General features: G+C 40.9%; 1 protein-coding gene and 1 long non-coding RNA gene across 2 annotated transcripts in view; both read left to right on the top strand.

The window, feature by feature from the left end:
• The window catches only part of GCLC (glutamate-cysteine ligase catalytic subunit), a 50,911-nt gene that overhangs the window by 4,966 nt on the left and 24,587 nt on the right, over positions 1 to 21,358 (top strand). The window contains exon 2 of the mRNA XM_060615760.3: positions 20,531 to 20,643. Coding sequence (XP_060471743.1) covers positions 20,531 to 20,643 — 113 coding nt within the window. The remainder of the gene's footprint in view (positions 1 to 20,530; positions 20,644 to 21,358) is intronic.
• On the top strand, positions 17,214 to 19,231 carry LOC132667208 (uncharacterized). Its single transcript, XR_013555656.2, has 4 exons — positions 17,214 to 17,395; positions 17,749 to 17,860; positions 18,639 to 18,823; positions 19,037 to 19,231. It is a non-coding gene; the product is annotated as an uncharacterized LOC132667208 (long non-coding RNA).

Here is a 21,358-nt window from a genome sequence, read left to right as displayed (position 1 = left end):
GAGGGGAGATCAAGAGCCAGTCACTTAACCAACTGAGCTACCCAGGTGCCCCTACTTGGAAGTTTTAAAATATCTGCTATATCTCATCTAAATACTCATGGTCAAACTGATTCTCAGCTATAGAGAACAAACTGAGGGTTACTGGAGGGGAGGTGGACAGGGGGTGGATCAATAGGTGATGGCTATTAGGGCAATTGTGATGAGCACTGGGTATTGTATGTAAGTGATGAATCCCTAAATTCTACAACTAAAACTAATATTACACTGTATGGTAACTAGCTGGAATTTAAATATAAACTTGAAGAAAAAAAATAGCTATAGTCATTGGGGAATGAGGTAATCCCTGTATGTAGGGTTTATTTTTAAACTAACAAACTTATATTTGTTTATTCAGATATATATTTCATTAGCTTATTATTTTTGATGGTATTGATGGTAATTCTAGTATTTCTAAATTGCTTTTAACAATCTAAATTGTCTTAAAAATAATTACTAGACACTGATTTACTAGAATTAGATATTGAGCACAACTATTTCTTGATAGTCATTGTCAAGATTCAGGTTTCTTACATAGGTCATTGAGTGTTTTGTGACCTATAAAGCCAAGTTGTTTTATCTTTCTGCTGTCACTGTGTACATTGTTTTACAGCATTTATTCATATGTCTAAAGCACAGTGGTGAAATCAAGGAAAAAATGAATTTGTGCTTCTGAACATTTTATATACTCCAGCCATCTGAATGTGTTGTTAAATTTAGAAAACTGTATTTGGCGCATTACGGGTGCTGCTGGTATTGGATGGGAGTGTATTCTAATAAGCTTGCTAATCTCTGTTCGTTCATGATTGAACCAAGTTAGGTGGGTTTTTAAAAACATTTCAACACCTTTATTTAGATGTAACTGATATACATCAAACTGCACATATTTAAAATGTACAGTTTGATAAGTTTTGATATAGGTATACACCTGCGAAACTATCACTACAATCACAATAACATCCATCATTCTAAAAATGTTCTTGTGCCCCTTTGTAATACCCCCCTTTCCTCCCCACTTAACAGGCAACCAATGATCTCCTTTCTGTCACCATAGTAGAATTTGCATTTCCTAAGAGTTTTATATCTAGGAAACCTTATAGCATGTACTTTTTTGGTCTGGCTTTTTAAGCTGCATATACATTTTGAGGTTCATTCCTTTTGCTGCATGTATAAGTAGTTCATCCCTTTCATTGCTGAGTAGTATTCCATCGCATGGATATACTATGATTTGTTTATCCACTGTTTGGATTGTATCCAATTTTTAGCTTTTACAAACAAAATTTATATGAACATTATGTCTTTGTACTCAATGCTTTTATCTACCTTGATTATTCCCTAGGAGTGATGTGTTTAACTTTTTAAGGAAACTATAAAACTTTAAAAACATTTTCTTTTTAATGTTTATTTTGAGAGAAAGAGAAAGACTGTGAACAGGGAGGGGCAGAGAGAGAGAGGGAGACACAGAACCTGAAACAGGCTCCAGGGTCTGAGTTGCACAGAACCCGATGAGGGACTCGAACTCATGAACCGCGAGATCATGACCTGAGCCGAAGTTGGACGCTTAATCTACTGAGCCACTCAGGTGCCCCCTGAGTTGTTCTCTTGTTACCGAATTTGAGAATTCTTTATATATTTTGGATGTAATTCTTCCCAGATAATAGACATTCCCAGTCTTTTCATTGTCTCAAATGATGTCTTTTGAAGAACAGAGAAGTTGTTCATTTTAATGAAGTCCAGTTTGTCCACTTGTTCTTTTATACTTTTGGTGTGGTATCTAAGAAATCTTTCCTTAATCCAAGATCACAAAAGTTTGCTCCCTTATTTTCTTCTAGAAGTTTTATAATCTTAGGCTTTACATTTAGGTTTACGACCCATTTTGAGTTACTTTTGTCTGTGGTATAAGGTATGGATTGTTGCTTTTGGTTGCCCCAGCACAATTTGTTGAAAAGACTATCCTTTCTCCACTGCCAGAGGTACATGGCCTTTGTGGCTTGTCTAATACCAGTTGTCTGTGTGTGTGTGATTTTATTTCTGGATTCTTTGTATTTGATCTGTATGTCTATCTTTATGCCTGTACTACACTCTTTTTATTGCTGTAGCTTTATAATACATTGTGAGATCAGGCAGTGTTAGCTCTCCGGCTTTGTTCTTTTCCAGCAAAGTTTGGTTTGACTCTTCTGAGCCCTTTGAACTTCTACATGAATTTTAGAACCAGTTTGGCAATTTCTACCAAAAACAAACAAACCCTCCTGGGGTTTTGACTGCAATTGGATTGAATCCATAGATCAGTTTGGGAAGAATTGACATTTTAACCATAATGAGTCTTCTGACCCAAGAACAAGTACAGCTTTAATTTTTCTCATCATTGTTTTATAGTTTGTTTTTTTTTTTTAAGTTTATTTAGGGGGGGAGTGGAGAGAAAGAGGAATGGGGGAGGGGCAGACAGAGCAGGAGAGAGAATCCCAAGTAGGCTCCTGCACTGTCCCTGCAGAGCTTGATCTCAGGACCTGAGCCAAAATCAAGAGTTGAAGGCTTAACCTGAGCCACCCAGGCGCCCCAGTATTTCGTCATTCTTAATGTACAAGTCTTGCATATCTTTTGTTAGGTTTATCATGGTTTCATATTTTTTTCCTATTGTAAATGCTATTAAGTTTCAATTTCTGATTATTGATTGCTAATATATTGAAATAAAATTGGTTTTTGCATATTTATCTTATATTCTAACCTCATTTTTGAACATGTGGGGTACAGTTGTAATTAATAACTGTTTTAGTGTCTTTGCTAATACTTTCATCTTTGCTATTTAAGGTTAAGTTCAGTTTTAATTCTTTTAATTCTGAATATGCTTCACTGCTTCTTTGCATGCCTGGTAATCTTTTATTGGATTCTTTACCTTGTTGGGTGCTTGTTACTTGGGTTTTCCTGAGTATTCTTAAGCTTTGTTCTTGAATATAGTTAATTTGGAGATAGGTTAATCCTTTGAGGTCCTGATTTTGTAATTAGGCAGATCCAGAGAAGTCTCTAGTTTAGGGCTAATTCTTCTACTGAGGCAAGACCTTTATGAGCATTTTCCCCAGTGCCCCTGAATTAGAAGTTGTTCCTTTCTGACTTGTGGGAATACAATTCTGCCCTAGCTTTGGGTACTTGCCTCATGTATGGATTGACTTACTACTGAATTCCTAAGGAGGAGCCCTCTGCTGATCCTCTGGGTTTATCTGTGCACCTCTCTTTGGCACTTTGTGTCTTTGGCACCAGTGTCTTGAAAAAGCTGCTCTTTCATATACTCTGGTTTTGGTTGTTTCAGGAGGGAAGGTAAAATTGGTTGCTTTTACTCCATCTTGAGCAGAGGTCTTTTTCTCTTTATCTTTTTTTTTTTTTTTTTTTTTTTTTTTTTTAAGCTCTGCTCCTCCTTTGGAAACTTTGTCCAGAGGCTGTCTGCCCTTGTGGTTATAAAATACCTCCAGTAACCAAGATTTAGCCAACTTTTTAAAGTCAAGATTTTCTTTGCTTTTATGCTGTCATGTTCATCATTTTGCATCACTGTTGTCATCCTACAACTGGGTATTTGTTGAAAATACAGTCATTTTAAAAGTTTGCATACGTTTTATGAACGGACTTTAATTTGAAGATGCAAGTCTAAGCCTTGAATCTTCCTCCAAATAACTGTGTGATATTAGGTATAGAACTTAAGTTCTTTAGACCACAAATTTCTCATCTGTAAGACTAATAAAAAAAAGTCATATCATTTGGTTTTGAATTTCATGTTGACCTATATGTGTGTGTGTGTGTGTGTGTGTGTGTATAGTTTCTAATTGTGTCTTTTAACAATTTGTTTCAGAATACTTTAAATTCCATACAACTTACAAAAATCAGGAAATGTGTACAAGAAATGGTAGAATTTATTTCCTTACCCTGTCACCTTTTGGGTTTTAGCATTCATCTAAGATAAAGTACTTCACTGGCTACTGACAAAGTAATCTAATTATATAGTCATAGATATTAGGTTTCTAGAAATTTGTTTTTAACGTCTTAGGTGAGCCTATTTGAGCCTCACAACTTTTTTTAATTTTAGAGTGAGTGCAAGCGAGGGAGAGTGGCGGAAAGAGATACAAAATCTTAAGCAGGCTCCATGCTCAGGGCAGAGCCTGATGCAGGGTTGGATCCCATGACCCTGAGATCGTGACCTGAGCCGAAATCAAGATCTGGATGGACACTCAACCAGCTAAGCCACCCAGGCGTCCCACAACTTTTCTATTAAAATCACGATGGTATTGCAAAAATGTTTTCCTCAGAAAAGCTGATACTTAAGTTTTATTTACTTATGGCAAAACACTAAAGGCTATATTTCCATGATGGATAATTTTTTTAATTTATTTAAATTCAAGTTAGTTAACATAGAGTGGAATAATGGTTTCAGGAGTAGAACCCAGTGATTCATCACTTATTTATAACACCCAGTGTTCATCCCAACAAGTGCCCTCCTAATGCCCATCACCCATTTAGCCCATCCCCCCAACCACCTCCCCTCCAGCAACCCTTAGTTTGTTCTCTGTATTTAGTCTCTTATGGTTTGCCTTCCTCTGTTCTTATCTTACTTTTCCTTCCTTCCCTATGTTCATCTATTTTTGTTTCTTAAATTCCACATATGAGTGCAATCATATGATATTTGTCTTTCTCTGACTAATCTATTTGGCTTAGTATAATACAGTGTAGTTCCACATGATGGATAATTTTTTAAAAAATTTTTTAATGTTCATTTTTGAGAGAGAGCGCAAGTGGGGGAGGGACAGAGAGAGAGGGAGGGAGACACAGAATCTGAAGCAAGCTCCAAGTTATGAGTTGTCAGCACAGAACCCAATGCAGGGCTGGAACCTACGAACCGCAGTATCATGACCTGAGCTGAAGTTAGATGCTTAACCGACTAAGCCACCCAGGCGCCCCTGGATAATTTTTAAATTAAGTATTTGTTGTGTACTTCCTATATATCAAGGGCTTCCTGTGTTAGGTCATGGGGTTGAAGAGAGAAATCAAAAGCTGCTTTTGAACTCGAGTGGAAGGTGGGTGAACAAGGGGGAGGGAGGAGAGGAGGATATCTAGAGATCCTGGGGGTCTTAGGGATGGCGAGTGAACCTTTTGGTGGAACTCAAAGGGAGAAGGAGAAAGGCAAGGAAAGGGCATGTGCAAATGTGAGATTATGGAGGTGCCTGAAGTTGAGAGAGTACTGCTGTAACACAGGACCAAAGCAGAGGAAAAGGAATGGCTAGAAGTTGAGGCTAGAAAGGTGGGTTGGGTTCAATCTGTTGAAGGTCCTTGCTAGTAGGCCATGTCAGGAGACCTAATGTTGTAAGTCCAAGAATAGTACAAGGAAATGTCTTCTAGGTCCCTTTGGTCATAGTGTGACATAGGTTGGGAGGAATAACTGGAGACAAGGAGCCCACACTATGGAGGACATGTCATTGCTAGGAGACAGAAAAGAGTGTAGCCTAAGACTCAGGAGAGAAAGATTTTGTCTGTTAAAGGAGATACTTTAGAGAAGGAGTACAAGGACCTGGCATGTGAGCAGGTATGTCTCTCATCCTGGTTCCTAACTTAGATGACTAAGTGAATAAGATTCCCTGGAAGGATAGTTCCTCGGGGAACTGGTTTGGATATTCTGGTTTGGAACCCTTTAAGGGGCCTAGTACTCATTCAGTAGAAATACCAGGTAGACAGGAGAAAGCTGGAGCCACATCTGAGTTGCCCGAAGGGGGGGGGGGGGGGGAGACGCTCACCACAGGCCTAAAGATGGTGGTTAAAACCAAAGTGGAGAGCAAGATAGACCAGGGAGAGGAAACATTGGCAGCACCTCAGAACCCTGATGGATACACATTAAAAAAAAAAATTTTTTTTAATGTTTATTTTTGAAAGAGACCGAGCATGAACGGGGAAGGGGCAGAGAGAGAGGGAGACACAGAATCTGAAGCAGGCTCCAGGCTCTGAGCTGTCAGCACAGAGCCCCACGTGGGGCTCCAAGTCACCGTGAGATCATGACCTGAGCTTAAGTCAGACACTTAACTGACTGAGCCACCCCAGCGCCCCATGATGGATACACATTTTAAGGGACAGGGATAAAGTGTGGGATCCTAAGAGGGAACGGTGTGAGGGGTAGTAAGACTGCTGTGTGCAGGAAGAGGGCTCGCAGGCTTTTGAGAGGTGTGGAAGGATAAGAACTGAAAGGAAGCCACTGGATTTGCTGGTTAGGCAGGAACTGGAGGCTTTGGCAACAGCCTATCTCAGACATATTGAGAACTTGGGGGGAAAAAACAAAAATTGGTTTCTGGCCAAAATAAATGGCACAAAGCCCATGGATATCTTCACAGTTCATAGGGTCCTTGAAATCTTGATTATAATTTTAGCAAGAAACAGAATTGAACTATTTCAGTTGAACTGGATGGCGTGTGAGTTTGGGTATCACTTAATACCATTGTGGCTATTAAGTTGTCTCTGGAGTAGTATATTTAGAATGATTGTAATGGAGTGAGTATATTAGAATGATGATCCTGAATCTCCACTTAAAGGTTGGTGTTCTCAGACATTGTTTAAGAAGTTGGGGAAACATGATTAAGTCTCAGACTTCTGGCGAAAAGAACTCATTTTAGATACATGTTGATAGGTATTCAGAAAACTTGGTTATCTGGATTGGTATATCCTTAGAGAGTGTATGTGGCTACAGTTGTACTTTGTTGGACACTCTTCTGAAAGTTTCCTTATGCTTAGGTTTTTTTTGTGTCTGTCATGGTCAGAATTTGAGATATGGTAGTAGTTTCCAGAGTAAGATTACGAAAGAACCCAAACCAGATGTTCCTAATTACGTAAATGTTCACACAGACCCACTGGTCTTGTCTCCCCCCCCCCCCCCCCCCCCCCCCCCCCCCCGTCCTTTTTTTAGTCCATTGGATTTGGTTAGTGCCTTTTATTTTTTTTTAAACTGGATGTTGATTTAGCAGAGTTAAAACCCTTAGGCAAGAGACTTCCTGACCCTTTTCTTGGAAGCTAGTAAGAATCTAGGCTGTGACTGTGCCCCATTTGGATTACTTGCAGGGGTCATGGGCTCGATACACAGGGCTTCACATATTTTAATGCTCTGGAGAGATCATAAAGATCTTAAAGTACCTGTAAAAGTTGACCGGCACTTGTCTGAAGTGTTTTCAAGAGTTAGTGACCTTCAATCCTTAGAAAGTTAGCATTTTTTATTTTTAAAAAAGTTTTTGTTTGAAAGGATATACTCTGAAAACTTTAAACCTCAGACAAACCTAAGGAGGTTATTTGGGAGTGCTTCCTTCATTTCCCGCTGGAAATGTTCACATATTTACATAAGTCAGGTATTTGGAAGTTACTTTTTTTTTTTTTTTTAATGTTTTCTAGTGTTTATTTTTGAGAGAGAGACAGAGTGCAAGCTGAGGAGGGGCAGAGAGAGAGAGAGGGAAACACAGAATCTGAAGCAGGCTGCAGGCTCTGAGCTGTCAGCACAGACCCTGACATGGGGCTCGAACTCACAGAACTGCAAGATCATGACCTGAGCCAATGTCAGACACTTAAACGACTGAGCCACCCAGGCGCCCCGAAGGTACTTTTTTTTTTTTTTTTTAATCTTTCTTTATTTTTGGGAGAGAGAGAACCGTGTGAATGGGGGGAGGGGCAGAAAGGAGAGGAACAGAGGATCTGAAGCAGGCTCTGCACTGACAGCAGCAAGCCCAATGCAGGGCTTGAACCCACAAATCGTAAGATCATGACCTGACCCAAAGTCAGATGCTTATATGACTGAGCCACCCCGGTGCCCTAGAAGGTACCTTTTTATCTAACACACTTTCAGTAGTGCTGCCTGTGCTAAGTATGGTGGTCCTCTCTTCTTGGCCCCCAAGGCTGCCATTTCTGTATTAAGTTGTATCTAGGGGTCTTGCTCTGTGGGCTTTAGTACTCAAATACAGAGAGGACTAGGAAGTAAACAAAAGGCTTCTAAGTACAAAGTTTATGCATTTTACTCCTAGAAGTGTCTTAAGCCTTTACCCAGAGAGCACTCACTTTATACACAGTTGCTGCAAGCTTGGCATCTGGTTTCTTAGTTTACGATGAGCTACATACAAATCAATTGAGGCAGAAGCAAGAGAAAGCAATTCAGAGAGCAGCTGTGAAAAGCATATCTAGACACGGCAGCCCGGTGTTCCTCTAAGGATCTTCCTCTGCTGTAATTCTAGTTAGAGAAATAAAATAGCTAATGAATTCCAAAGCCTTAATAAAAAGTGACAGTGTGTTTAGGATCTTCCTATTGTGATGGCAGAAGAGGTTGTAATCACTTTTAGAAAGATAATATACATAAAAATGTTTAAGAGATCATGTGCTTGAAAGGAGTAAGCTTTGGGAAACAAGACAATGCATTTGAATAAAATTACCTTCCTGGCAACACCGAGTAAGTAATGTATTTGCACCAGTGAAAGAACAATGGATGGTCATATACTAAGAGTTTCTAGAAAAATTTAGTAGAAATACAGATTTCCCCCCACTCTCCGAGAGGGCATCCCTCTGAAATCTTTTCTAACCCAAAATCGTGTAAAGTGAAGAAGCAATTACCGTTATTTATATGGAAGAATTTTTTAGCATTCCCAGACCCCCAAATAACCTCTTTTAGACTTTTTTGATACCTTAGGACGTATCTTGCTAATGGGTGGCCAGAATAAATCGAGATCAAGCCCAGATGCTCACTGACCCAGTTCAGAGCTATGGTGACTAGAGGCTGACACGCTGGGTGTGGCTCCCAGGGAAGGGGCCTGGCGGGGCCCTCTAGCTGCTCCAGGTGCTCTCTGGTATAAGGGCTCGCTTCGGGGATGTTGTTTTCACCTTTTTTTTTTTTTTTAAATTATTTTGAGAGAGAAGGAGAGCATGAGCGGGGGAGGGGCAGAGAGAGAATCCCAAGCAGATCCCACAGTATCAGTGCAGAGCTGTGAGATCTTGACCTGAGCCGAAATCAAGAGTCAGATGCTTACCCGACTGAGCCACCCAGGTGACCCTTTGCCTTTTTGTAAAGGCAGAAAATCTCCTTCAGATTTCTTTCAATTAGCAAAAACAGGTACAGTTATCCCTCACTTTCTGAAACTTTGCATGACTTTGCGTTATAAGAGAAACTTTGCGTTTCTCTTATAAAAGACGTATATTAGATAAGTATGTGTTTCACTAAATGAAAGAAATCTAAAGAGAATTCTTGCTGCTATGAAAACAAAGTTACCATACTGAGGTAGGTCTTTTGTAACAGTGAGTGGCCTACCACTAATTTTTGGAAAACTGGAAATGCTCCTCGCCTTACACCATTTCTGCTTATGAAAGTTTTTATAGGAACACTTCACTTCCAGATAGATAGTGGGGAAACCCCTGCTGATGTAGCTCTTTCCTATCAACAAAGTAGCTTGGTTCAAATATTTGAAAAGCAGTGGATACCTTTACTCGTTTAGAGCTGGAAAGGACTTTTTTTTCCCCTCCTATTTTTCCAGATGATAAAACTAAGGCTCAGAGACTAAAACACATTCCAAATGCCCATAATTGTAATATTTGTAAGAAAAGAGGGAAAATTAAGGCTGTTCTGAGCAGGTTGGTGCCTCTTGGGGGTGGGGACAAGAAGGAGGTTGTGGTAGCGGGTGGTCAGCAAAGATTTCTCCGAAAAGGTGGCATTGAGACAGAAGCTAGCTGTTTGAAGGGCTGAGGTAAAATCTTTCTAAGCAGAGAGAATAGAAGGGCTGTCAAGGTCCTGACTTGGTTTTTGGAGAAAGAAGTGTGGCCAGTGTGGCCACAACACAATGGGGAGGAGGGAGGTGGGAAATAAAGGAGGCAGAGGTCGGAAGACTAGCCTTAATGTTCCTGGTGAGGGGTGTTGGGTCGTTTAGCCCAGTGGGAGCCACTTGAAAGTTTCAAGGAAGGGAATGACTGGATCTGCTTGGTGCAGGAACCCAGGACTGCCTGATTGCAGAATTAGGCCCCGTTCTACACTAGGAGCTTTCACTTTTGACTGAGACCGATAGTACTGGAAACAAATGCCAAATGAAACAAAACGTTGGTGAAATGGTATTTCCATTCCCATGAGTGACACATTCTGGTATTTTATTCTTGATTTGGAAAAAAAAAAAAAAAAGCTTTTTATTTTGAGAGAGCATGAGCAGGGGAGGGGCAGACAGAAGGTGGGGAGAGAATCCCAAGCAGGCTGCACACTGTCCTTGCAGAGCCTGACGTGGGGCTCAATTTCACGAACCGTGAGATCATGACCTGAGCCAAGACCAAGAGTCGGATGCTTAATGGACTGAGCCCCCCAGTACCCCTCAATTTCAAAATTTTTATGTGATGTTGATTACTGCCTACTTTGGCTCATTACAGGCTTGTAACTAGCATTTGAAAAACCCTTCTAAGACTCCTATTCTGCCTTAATAAATATACCTCTGCCCAAGAGGTAGAAAACAATAGCCAGTAGCATCTGAGTGGTGCTGTATACTTCTGGTTTAGGCACTTTTGCATGCAGGTGTTTTGTTTTGTTTTTGTTTTTGTTTTTAAGTTTCTTTGAGAGAGCATGAGAGAGTGCAAGCAAGGGAGGGACAGAGAGACTCCCAAGCACATTTTGAGCTGCCAGCCACAGCCTGATTTGGGGCTTGATCTCACAAACCATGAGATCATGTCCTGAGCTGAGATCAAGTCAGATACTTAACTGACTGAGCCACCCAGGCACCCCACATGCAGTTTTTATATGTAATCCTTCCCAGAAACTGATGGACACCGAAACATGAACTCCTAGCTCCCAAATGAGCAGGAGGAAAAGCTCTCTGTAACAGTTTTCATGGGCTCCAACACAAGATGAGATTTAAGGTGGACAGAAAAAGAAGAAAAAAATAAAGGTAGGGATGGTGGTGATGAAGGAAGTAGGCTCTTGTTTCTGAGTAAAAATACAAATGTCTTAGAGTCACAGATGTTTAAGTATTTTTCGTTACCAGATGGCCAGTGATTCCCTTCTAGAAGTGAAATGCCAACATTCTTTCAAAACTGTAATATTGAATATGCTTGGTAAATTTCTCGGTCTGCAGGATGAATGCTAGCAGGTTTAGTAACATGACTGCAGCCTTCCCAGCTAATCTTCTGCTGGCAACGGAGCCCGGTGAAAAGGCAGATGCGGATGAGCCCTTTATATGAAACCCAGGCTGATCTCAGTTGTTAGTTATGCAGCCTGCGTCAACCTCAGCCCAGGCCAGCAGGTATTGGGCCAAAATCAGGACCTTTGACTTACTCTTTAACAGGAATTTCAAATATGGCAGGAAAGGAGTTTATATTAACAAGGGTCTCCATCTTCCAAATCTGATCTTAAGGAGGTTAGCATTGCTCTCTTGGAGGGATCTGCCCAAACATCCAGGTGTCATTCCTGAGGTGGAGCCCTGATGCTGCCTTTATGAGATGTGATTATGAAAGAGCATCTGTGCTCAAATTCTTGTGATGGTGGAATATGGTGTTGAATCCATGCTCTCCCCAGCCCCCCATGACCCTGGCTCTGGGGGCCTAGATGGGCCTGAGCACAGCGGTCACTTGGGAGGTAGAATGTATCTGCTTTACAGTTGGCTGTCACTCAGTCTCTTTAGAAAGCACTTTTTTTTTTTTTTTTTTTTTAACCCCTTTGGTGGGTTAGTCTACCACTGGTTCCTAAAAACTAAAACTCCAAATTTCTATTTTTTTTTTTTTTTTGGCAGTCCTTGAATTTAAGCCCACTGAATTTATAAACACACCTTGAAAGATTATACTTGTTTTCTTAAATTTTTTTTTTAATGTTTTTATTTTTGCGACAGAGAGAGACAGAGCATGAGCAGGGGAGGGGCAGAGAGAGAGGGAAACACAGAATCGGAAACAGGCTCCAGGCTCTGAGCTGTCAGCACAGAGCCCGATGCGGGGCTCGAACCCACAGACTGCGAGATCATGACCTGAGCTGAAGTCGGACGCTTAACCGACTGAGCCACCCAGGCGCCCCTATACTTGTCTTCTTGATTGTCCAGTTCTAGGAGTGCATCAGGCAGAGCTGGGCACCACCATGGAGGGTGCATGTTCTCTTCAGCAACAGGCATGACCCTTGCTAAAGCCCTAAGCTTCCCCACACGTGGTAGGAGCCACCTCAGAGGTTCTTGACACACACCTCCCCATACTGAGCACTACGCAATAGTTGATCAAAAGCAGCCTTTATCTGGATGGGGACCAGGATACCTTTTTTCTTGTCAGCCCTGTGGTGACATATTCCTCTGGCAGAGGAGCCCTGACCCCTGCAGACAGCCTGGCCCATGTCAACCCAGTTTTCACTCCTGGCCCATCCCTGACCTGGCCTACCCTCCCCTCCCAGCCACCCCATCTGGGACTCTACACTCACCCAATTTTCTGGCTCAGCACCTGGCTCCAGCTACCTGGGGCTGCACACAGGTCAACTGCCCATGTCACGCCTGAGCACACACAGGAAGGTGTAGTGGTCAGTTGCACCTACCTCCCCAACCCCGAGCCCTGCAAAGTTCACCCCTCTCCCACATCTATCCATGCCCAGCTCCTTTCAAGCGCCTGTCCCTCTTCCTACCTGTCCCCTGCCCCACAGACTCTCCACGTCAGCCCACCTACCACAGGAAGCTCCACAGACATGGCCCAGTTGTCCATTCCCTTTGCCCACCCCATCCCCCCGTGACTCGCCCGCCAGGTGGGCCTGTCATATTCCTCTGGCAGAGGAATATGTTTGCAGGAAAGAGCCAAGGAATTGACTTGTCCTTAAAACTCAGAAGCTACAGATCTAAGAGATGTTTTGAGGTAAATAAAAACTATACTTACAGTATTGTTTTTTGAGGAGCAATGGTCTGCGGTTTAGGTTTAGGGTTTGTTTTTGTGGGTGGTTTTTTTTTTTCTTTTTTTCTTTTTTTCTTTTTTTTTTTTTTTTTTTGGTTGAGTGCCTGTGTAAAATTGGTGGCCATGGGAAACATGACCTTTGGTAACTTTACTTGATGAATTACTTTTTGTGAGGTTAATTTGTGTGAGAAGACTGGCTGGGTTCTGCTAGGTTTGATTCAGAAAGAAGGTAGGAATGCCTTAATGTGGTCTTTATAACCATCAGAAAATTAAAACTGAAATATGCTTGAAGTGTAGTGGTATGGTTAAAAAAAAAATCTGACAAACATAAATTCAGAGGCCCAGAAAATAAATGTCTCCTGCTGTTAATAGAGCATGAAAGAGCAGATGTACTTTTAGGGATTTCCTATGTAGTGAGTTAATAGGCCCGTGTACAATTCCAGGACTGTGGTTTCTTTTAGGTTTTAGTCCAGTGAGGTTCAATGTTACTCTCTGTAGTAATAGAAATATTTGCTCTATTCAGTAGGGTAGCCAGTAGCCCTATGTGGCCAGTGGGACTTGGGAACTGAATTTTTAACTTTATTTTAAATCTAAATTGGAATAGCTACATATGCTTACTATCTACTATAATGGACAATGTGAATTTGTTTTTCTTTTAGTGAAAGGTGTCATTCTCTCTCATAATCTTCCCAACAGCTCCCATTTAGTCTCTTTTAAAGTCTTAAATTTCTTCACTTAGACTTCATATTACTAATCTTGGCATGTGAAGAATTTTTGTCTGTGTGGGCCAAGATAATGATTCAAGGAAGTTACTTCACCTAATCATACAGGAAATTCACAGATGTTATGCATTGTTAAGATTGAGATTAACATGTTATAAATAAAAAGCAACCTACTCTGTCAGCTTAAGTTCTAATCTAGGATGGCAACAGAAGACCAGGTCAGGGCAAGGCCACATTTATTTTGGTTTCTAAAAGTGTAAAGTTCCCTAGAGTACACCCTGTGTAATTCTGTGGTATGAAATGACATTTCACAGTAGGAGAGAAAGTCAAAATACATCAAATATTATAAGAAATTGACATAACTGTAGACTAAACTACTAAAACATTTCTTTAGGGAACATAGGGCAGTTTAACATATCAACAGTTTAGAACATCACCATATACATGAATCTATAAAAGCACATGTATTCCAGTTTCTACTTCCTAGTTACTGGTCCCCCCAAATGCTCAGACATTACCACATAAAACACTGGTTTTGATATTCGTAATGTTAGATGTGTCTAACCTGGGAGTCCACCTTAAAACCAGATTCTGAGTCATACCAATTTCATTACATTCATGTAAGAATTTCTTATGTAAGTTTATTCACTATCTTAAGCACAGCTATTCTTTTGGTCTTATCATTTGGCTCTTCCCCATTTAAGTACTGGGGTTGAAAAAAAAAGCATCACTGTGGCTGACACCTCTTGGGGTGCTCTAAGTTTAGGTATTATGCTGGTACCCATCATATGGAAATGGATGCCATCCAACTGAATGGTTGAGAGTGCTCAAAAATATTGGTCCTTTTATTTTGCCATGTGAGAAAACTGCCTTCTGGATAGAAGGCATGGCCACTAGCTTTAAAATAGTTTATAATCTAGAGAAGGACTGTCATGGCATGATCTCTTTGGGGAGGGCCCACTTTATCTGCATCTCTGACCAGCCAGAGAGGCGATGATGCTGCAGTCAGAAAGGTGGTTGGGGAAAGCATGGGAATCCTGTGGGAAGTTATTGAGACATCAATAGACCCTCCCCTTTGGCCAGTCCCTTTCCTCCAGGAAGCCTTCTGAACTAGACTGGATCAGCTCCTCCTATTACACAAGCACAGCTCTGTTTGGTTATCTCCAGTGCTCACCCAGACCCTTCTGTGTTATTGGCTGTGGCTCTAGCAGCAACGGAGGAAGCTTGAGAAAAAGGAGCCACGCCTGCCTGACTCTTCACAGTATTGTCAGCACCTACCCAACACTGGGCCTTGTTGAGCGGGTGAAAGGACAAAGGGGGGCGGGGAGGGTGGAGCAGCAAGACCATGGGTTTTGGCACTGATTGGTCATCAACTCTAACTGGGGCCTTAACCCTCAAAGTGGCTGTGGGCTTGTTTTGGAGTTAGTGTAAGGAGAAAACTGCGTCTCAGAAGCAGGTTATTCTAGCAAGAGTCAAGACTACTGCTTGGGCCATTGGAAGAGAGCCAACAGTGGAGTTGAGGACCTGGCCCTGAATTTTGAATTTCAAGAGGATGGCTGGAGACAAAAGAATTTCTTAGAGTATCATCTCTCTAAATAGGGAACTGCCTGTAACTGCTTCTGAGCCTTATAGAACTAAATTGCTTTCCTAATTAAGTACTGTTTTTACTTCCAGGGAGTAGAAATTTTAAAATTCGTGTTTTATAAAATGTCTAGCTTTTTCTCAAATTCCAAGCTCTCTGAAACACTTACCTTCATGGTAGAGTATCAAAAGTTTTTTTTACAAAGGAGATTTAATTTAAACTAGTGGTAAATGTCATTTAAAGACCACATAAATCCAATAAATAAAAAACGTTGAAAAAAAAAATTTAAAAGGGGCGCCTGGGTGGCGCAGTCGGTTAAGCGTCCGACTTCAGCCAGGTCACGATCTCGCGGTCCGTGAGTTCGAGCCCCGCGTCAGGCTCTGGGCTGATGGCTCGGAGCCTGGAGCCTGTTTCCGATTCTGTGTCTCCCTCTCTCTCTGCCCCTCCCCCGTTCATGCTCTGTCTCTCTCTGTCCTAAAAAATAAATAAAAAACGTTAAAGACCACATAAATCCTACAAAACTTGAATATATTTATATTAACAGTTACTATTGTTATCTTGAACTCTGATGCCACGATCGCTTAACGGTCGACTATATATTCAGCATTGTCCTGAGAACTTACATCACCCTCAATTAAGATTCTTTACTTTTCTTGGCCTAATTTCAGATGAACATAAAGCACCTCGTGCTTGTGCAAACCTGCACTGAATAACTAGTGGATTATTGTATTCAGGTCATTCCTAGCAACACTATATAACACATAAACTACACAATAGTCTTTTGAATGTGCCTTTGTCTTTGATTCAACAGCTCAGAGATATTAGTGGTTTTTATTCTAGTGGGATAAAATTTAGCCTTTTTCACAATGAAATTAAAAAATTTTTAATGTATAGAAAAAGTGCACATTTTAAAATAAGCATCTTACATACTGGTTGGTTATTTTTATTGTGTCTCTTCTCACCCCATTTAAAAAGATAACTAATGGGTACCAAGTAGCAGTGTCCCTAAGTTACATTTAGGGAGTTGTAATCTGTGTACTGAGAATAGAGCCCAATGGCTGTTTTTGCTACTTCCAAATATGTTGATTACACAAATTTGAATTAGTTACTCTGCAGTCCACTTAAAATATCTTGGAATTGTGTATGTATGCAATGTACATAGATGTTGCTGTAACTCTGAATACACAGCCTAGATGCTACTCAAAGTTAGGAAGTTGGTACAGTTTAATCCTTGGAATCTGTTGTATTCAGAAGGGCTTCTGTATCCTGTTTTGTTATTTTCTCTTTGATTTTGTCTTTTACTCTCATTCTTTGTTTGCAGAAAGGATTTAAGATGGGGACAAAGTCCAGACAATAATAAAGTCACTGTGGCTTTAGGTATTTTACATTGGGAAAGCATTGCCTTACTGTTTGACTTTATTATCACTGAACAGCTAGCTCACTGAACCAAACTCCATTTTGGCTCTAGTTTGGCTGTTAGGAGAGACTGAGTTAATTATTTGACTGCTTGTGTGATCTAGAATTACAAATAAACTTAAGTGTATTGAGGTGGGTCGAGGAAGATTTTAACGTTTATTTATTTTTGAGACAGAAAGAGACAGAGCATGAACAGGGGAGGAACAGAGAGAGAGGGAGACACAAAATCTGAAACAGGCTCCAGGCTCTGAGCTGTCAGCACAGAGCCCGATGTGGGGCTTGAACTCACGGACTGTGAGATCATGACCTGAGCTGAAGTCGGACGCTTAACCGACCAAGCACCCAGGCGCCCCTCGAGGAAGATTTTAAAAAAGATAAAACTAGGAGCTGAAGGAACCATTCTGAGCACTGACGCAGGAAAATCAAAGCCACTATACGGGGTGATTGCTTCAGAACACCCTAAATTTGAGTTTGAAAAACATTTAGAAAATTCTTCAGGCTTCTAACTGATCTTTGATTTTTATCCAAAAGTATGTTTGTTTGTTTTTTCTCATTTGGTAAATGTTCTTTTTTTTTTTTTATGTTTATTTTTGAGAGACAGACAGAGCGAGCGAGCTGGGGAGGGGCAGAGAGAGAGAGGGAAACACAGAATCTGAAGCAGGTTCCAAGCGGTCAGCACAGAGCCGGACAGGGAGCTTGAACTGTGAGATCATGACCTGAGCTGAAGTCGGATGCTTAATTGACTGAGCCACCCAGGCGCCCCCATTTGGTAAATATTCTGATGTGTTTGTTTCATTCACTTAATGAGATCATGGATGATTATTTTTTTAATTAAGGAGCATTTCTTTTGTAAGCATTTTAAATGTCATCCATTTGGCTGATATTTAAAACTCAGACCAAGTTTGAGCTTTTTGCTCTTCAGTGTCATTCCCATGCTTTAAACTTAGGGCCTCAGAGTGATTTTGAAAACTAAGGATTTCAATTATTTCAAACCTAGGAAACCAACCAGAGTTTATTCTACTTTAGCTTGTATCATAGATACAAAAGTTTTTACTCACTTTGGTAATAGATAAATGATGGGAACCCAGTAAGCTAGGAAGTATCTCTTCATCTGTCCCACAGGAAACATTTTATCTGGTTAAGAAGATAACCCAGATAGCAGATGATGCCTTGCAGACGTGTTGCAGCCAGTGATCAAAGGAGGAAGTACTGAAGTAGGAAGACTCCTGAGAGAGTTAGTAAGGCATTATAGAGCCAGAAGCTCTGTCCTGGGCCTAAGAGATTGGCTGAGGCATTTATTTAAATCTGTAACTGTACCTGTGATGTTTCAGCTTTTATGGTAGAATGTCAGGTCCACTTCATAAAACTGAGTCATAATCCATTTTTTATATTTTCAGCCAGTGTTCTATCCTGTCCCTGCCTCATATAGCTTATAACGATTCTTTAAAAAGCTTCTCATCACTAACCAAGATTGGCATCCTCTATAGTCCTAGCAGCAAGGTGTGCTGAGCCTGGAGGCCAGGCAGGCTGGGTTCACATCTGCTCTGACATTTGTGGCCTAGGGCAAGCTTACTCAGCCTCTGTGCACATCTTAGCACATCTGTAAAATAGGTGATGATGCCTACTTTGAATGATGGTTTGGAGGTTGGATCTGCATAGGAAAATTTGTGGCATATCCTTTCTCATTATGCTCATTTAAAGGTAAATTTGTGTCTTTTACTTAGGATATTTTCATGTATCTATCCTGAGACTTAGTTTCCTGCTCCATCAGCTCTTTGCTGATGAGGAAGGAGAAACTATCTGAAAACCTGTGCTTAAATATGGGAGCAGTTTCAGATTCTGCCGCCCACAGTTTTCAGGAATTTGACATTGAGTGATCGTACAAGTGCAGATTTCACATTTCTGTTTCATGTAGCTAAGCCAAGTAGTCTTACCTATTTCTTGAACTAAAAATGTTCTAATACAAAAACAAGAATGGGAACTTAAACTCATCAATAAAACTGCTATCTTAGTTCAGGCTACTGTACCACACGCCACAGACTGGGTGACTTAAACAACAGACTTCTGTTTCTCATGGTCCTGGAAGTTGGGAAGTCCACTGTGAAAGGTTGTGACAGATTCATTTTGGGATGAGGGCCCTCTTCCTGGCTTCTGAATAGCTGCCTTCTTGCGGTGTCCTCACATGGTGGCAAGAGAGGTGATCTTTTCCATTTCTTTTAATAAGGGCACTAATCCTATCCCATTGGGGATTAAGGGCTTCAACATATGAATTTGGTAGGGGTTGGGTGGAGCACATTCAGTCCCTAGTAACAACTAATAAAAGTTGGTTCAAAAGTGTGTTGTTTAAACCTGCTAGGCTATTTCCTATGGTTACTAACATTCTTTCCTCCTTTATAATTATATCTCTTAGCTGAGGTGCAAAACAGTCTCCGGTTGAACATTACTGTGTCTGTGATGGGGCGCCTGATTGAAATGCCTTCCAAAGCCAGGCAGGTACACATAATAAGTAAAGAGAATAGGCCACTGCAGACCAGAGCATGGCCCTCCGAGGAGAGCAGCTCATACCCTGCCCTTCAAAAGGGCAATACTGGGCTTTTGGGCATTTGTGGAGTTTTTGTTTTTTTAAATTAAAAAAAATTTTTGAGCTTATTTGGGGGGGGTGGGGCGGAGAGAGAGAGAGCACGCACACGCACACACATGCATGCGTGAAAGGGGCCCCAGGGTGTGAGTGGGGGGTTAGGGAGAATCCCAAGCAGGCTCTGCATTGTCAGCGTGGACCCAGGAACCCTGAGATCACTCAAGACCTGAGCTGAAGTGTTTAACCGACTGAGCCACCTAGGTGCCCCTGGACATTTGTTTTTAAGGCTGGAAATCTGGATTTGCATGTCAAATGTCAGGTAGATAGTGGAGATAGTGGATGTATTGTTGCTTCCTTTTTTTTTTTTTTTTAATAAGTCAAACAAAATACATCTGCTGACTGAGTATGCTTTGTGGGCACCAGTTTCCTACCTTTTCTCTGTTCTGGTATCTTGTGCAGAGGGTATTCTCAAGTGTTTGCCTATATGATCTGATTCCATACCTTTTCACTTATATACAGATAATGTTTTATTTCAACCATAAATCGTGATTCATAGTCTTCACTATTTATACTAACTATCATAATTTAAAGCATGTGTTTTCAGGAAAACAAAAGCATGTTCTATTTGTACTCCACCCAGAAAAGACCTACTTTGGTATTTAACTCCTGATTTTTATCAGAATTCCACCAGGTGGTGTTATCAATGCAGTAGTGCACCTTACACTGTAAATTTTGTATGGTTTCAGAGTGGGCAAGTTGTCTTAAGTTACTCATGAGAAACCAAAAGCAAATTGTTGAAACTCCTAAAATAACCTCTCCATATTGGTGTGTTTATGATTATGAATTAACTCTCCAATAGTGGGGCTTACAGTTCCATTTATCCTTATCCACTGGCAGGTTATTAATCTACCATGATTAGAATGCCCAGGTAGCTACTTACCTTCAGTAAGCCATTTGAGGAAATAAATTTTAAAATGCAGCTTCTTTGTGTAACTGAGATTTACAGAATCTTAGCTTTGAAATACTTCTTTTGAAGTGCAGTCTGTGAAAATGGGCATCTTGACCTTTGTTTAGCATATTAAATAGAGCAGGAGAAAGAAATAATTAGGGAAAAAGTTCTTGTCCTCAAACAGTGCCACTGTTGACTGACGAGTTTCTCCAGGTTTTCATATTATGCAAAAGAACACTCATTGTGTGCAGTGTAAGCAGATGTGACGGTCTCTAGTTACTGTGGGCCCTTTCCAACCTTGATTTTCCTGCCTTCTCCTAAAGGTCACACTGAACCTGAATCTGGAAGAAGGTTAATCTCTCTTTTACTTTCAATAGGTGGAATACATGTTGGTGTCTTTTGATCATGAAAATAAGAGAGTCCAGTTGGTCCTGTCTGGAGAAGAAGTTCTTGAAACTCTACAAGAAAAGGGGGAAAGGACAAACCCAAAGTAAGCTGATAAACTGAAGGATTGTTACAGTGTTTCTGAAACTGATAGAACTATTAAAATAGAATCTTTCCTCAGATGTATAGGAGACAGGGTGGCATAGTAGTTGAGGGCACAGGTTCTGGTCCTCCCAAGTTGTCTGGATTCAAATCCTGGCTCCCCTACTTCATAGCTGGGTGCAACCTTGCACAAGTTATTTCTCTGTGCCTTAGTTTCCTCACCTGTAAAGTAGGGATAATAATACTTTCCATGTAGGGTGTGGACATTAATATCTTAACGTATTATAAAGCACTTAGAACTATGAGCTCAATATAAAACCTGTTTAATATTAATAAAGGTAAAAGAAAAAACAAAAACAACAAACCATTGACAAAGCGTTACTGAGATCACGAACCATGGTGCCAGATTGAGCTTACAGAGGAGGGTGTTTGGCTGGCGGGATGTTTTTACAGTATTTCCTTAAGTAGGCAAAGAGGTGAAGGGGCATGTACTTTCCAGTTCAGTTTTCTGCTCACTCGATTTTGGGAGGCAGCATTTGAGTTTGGAGTCTAGCATTGAACTGAAAGAGCCCTTAAGGCCAAAGGCTTCCTCTCCTTTGTCACAAAGTGGACTAGCTTGTCTTGGACAGTGATTGCCCTGTGTGTGGTTCTCAGTTACTTAAAAATATTTTGGGTCCAATACTTATAACCCTTACATGGTTAAAGAGCTCTGGAGAATT

Source organism: Panthera onca, chromosome B2 (assembly GCF_046562875.1).
Source record: "Panthera onca isolate mPanOnc1 chromosome B2, mPanOnc1 haplotype 2, whole genome shotgun sequence".
Taxonomy (NCBI): domain Eukaryota; kingdom Metazoa; phylum Chordata; class Mammalia; order Carnivora; family Felidae; genus Panthera; species Panthera onca.
The sequence above is the reverse complement of the archived record's forward strand: the minus strand, read 5'-3'. Positions and strand labels throughout refer to the sequence as shown.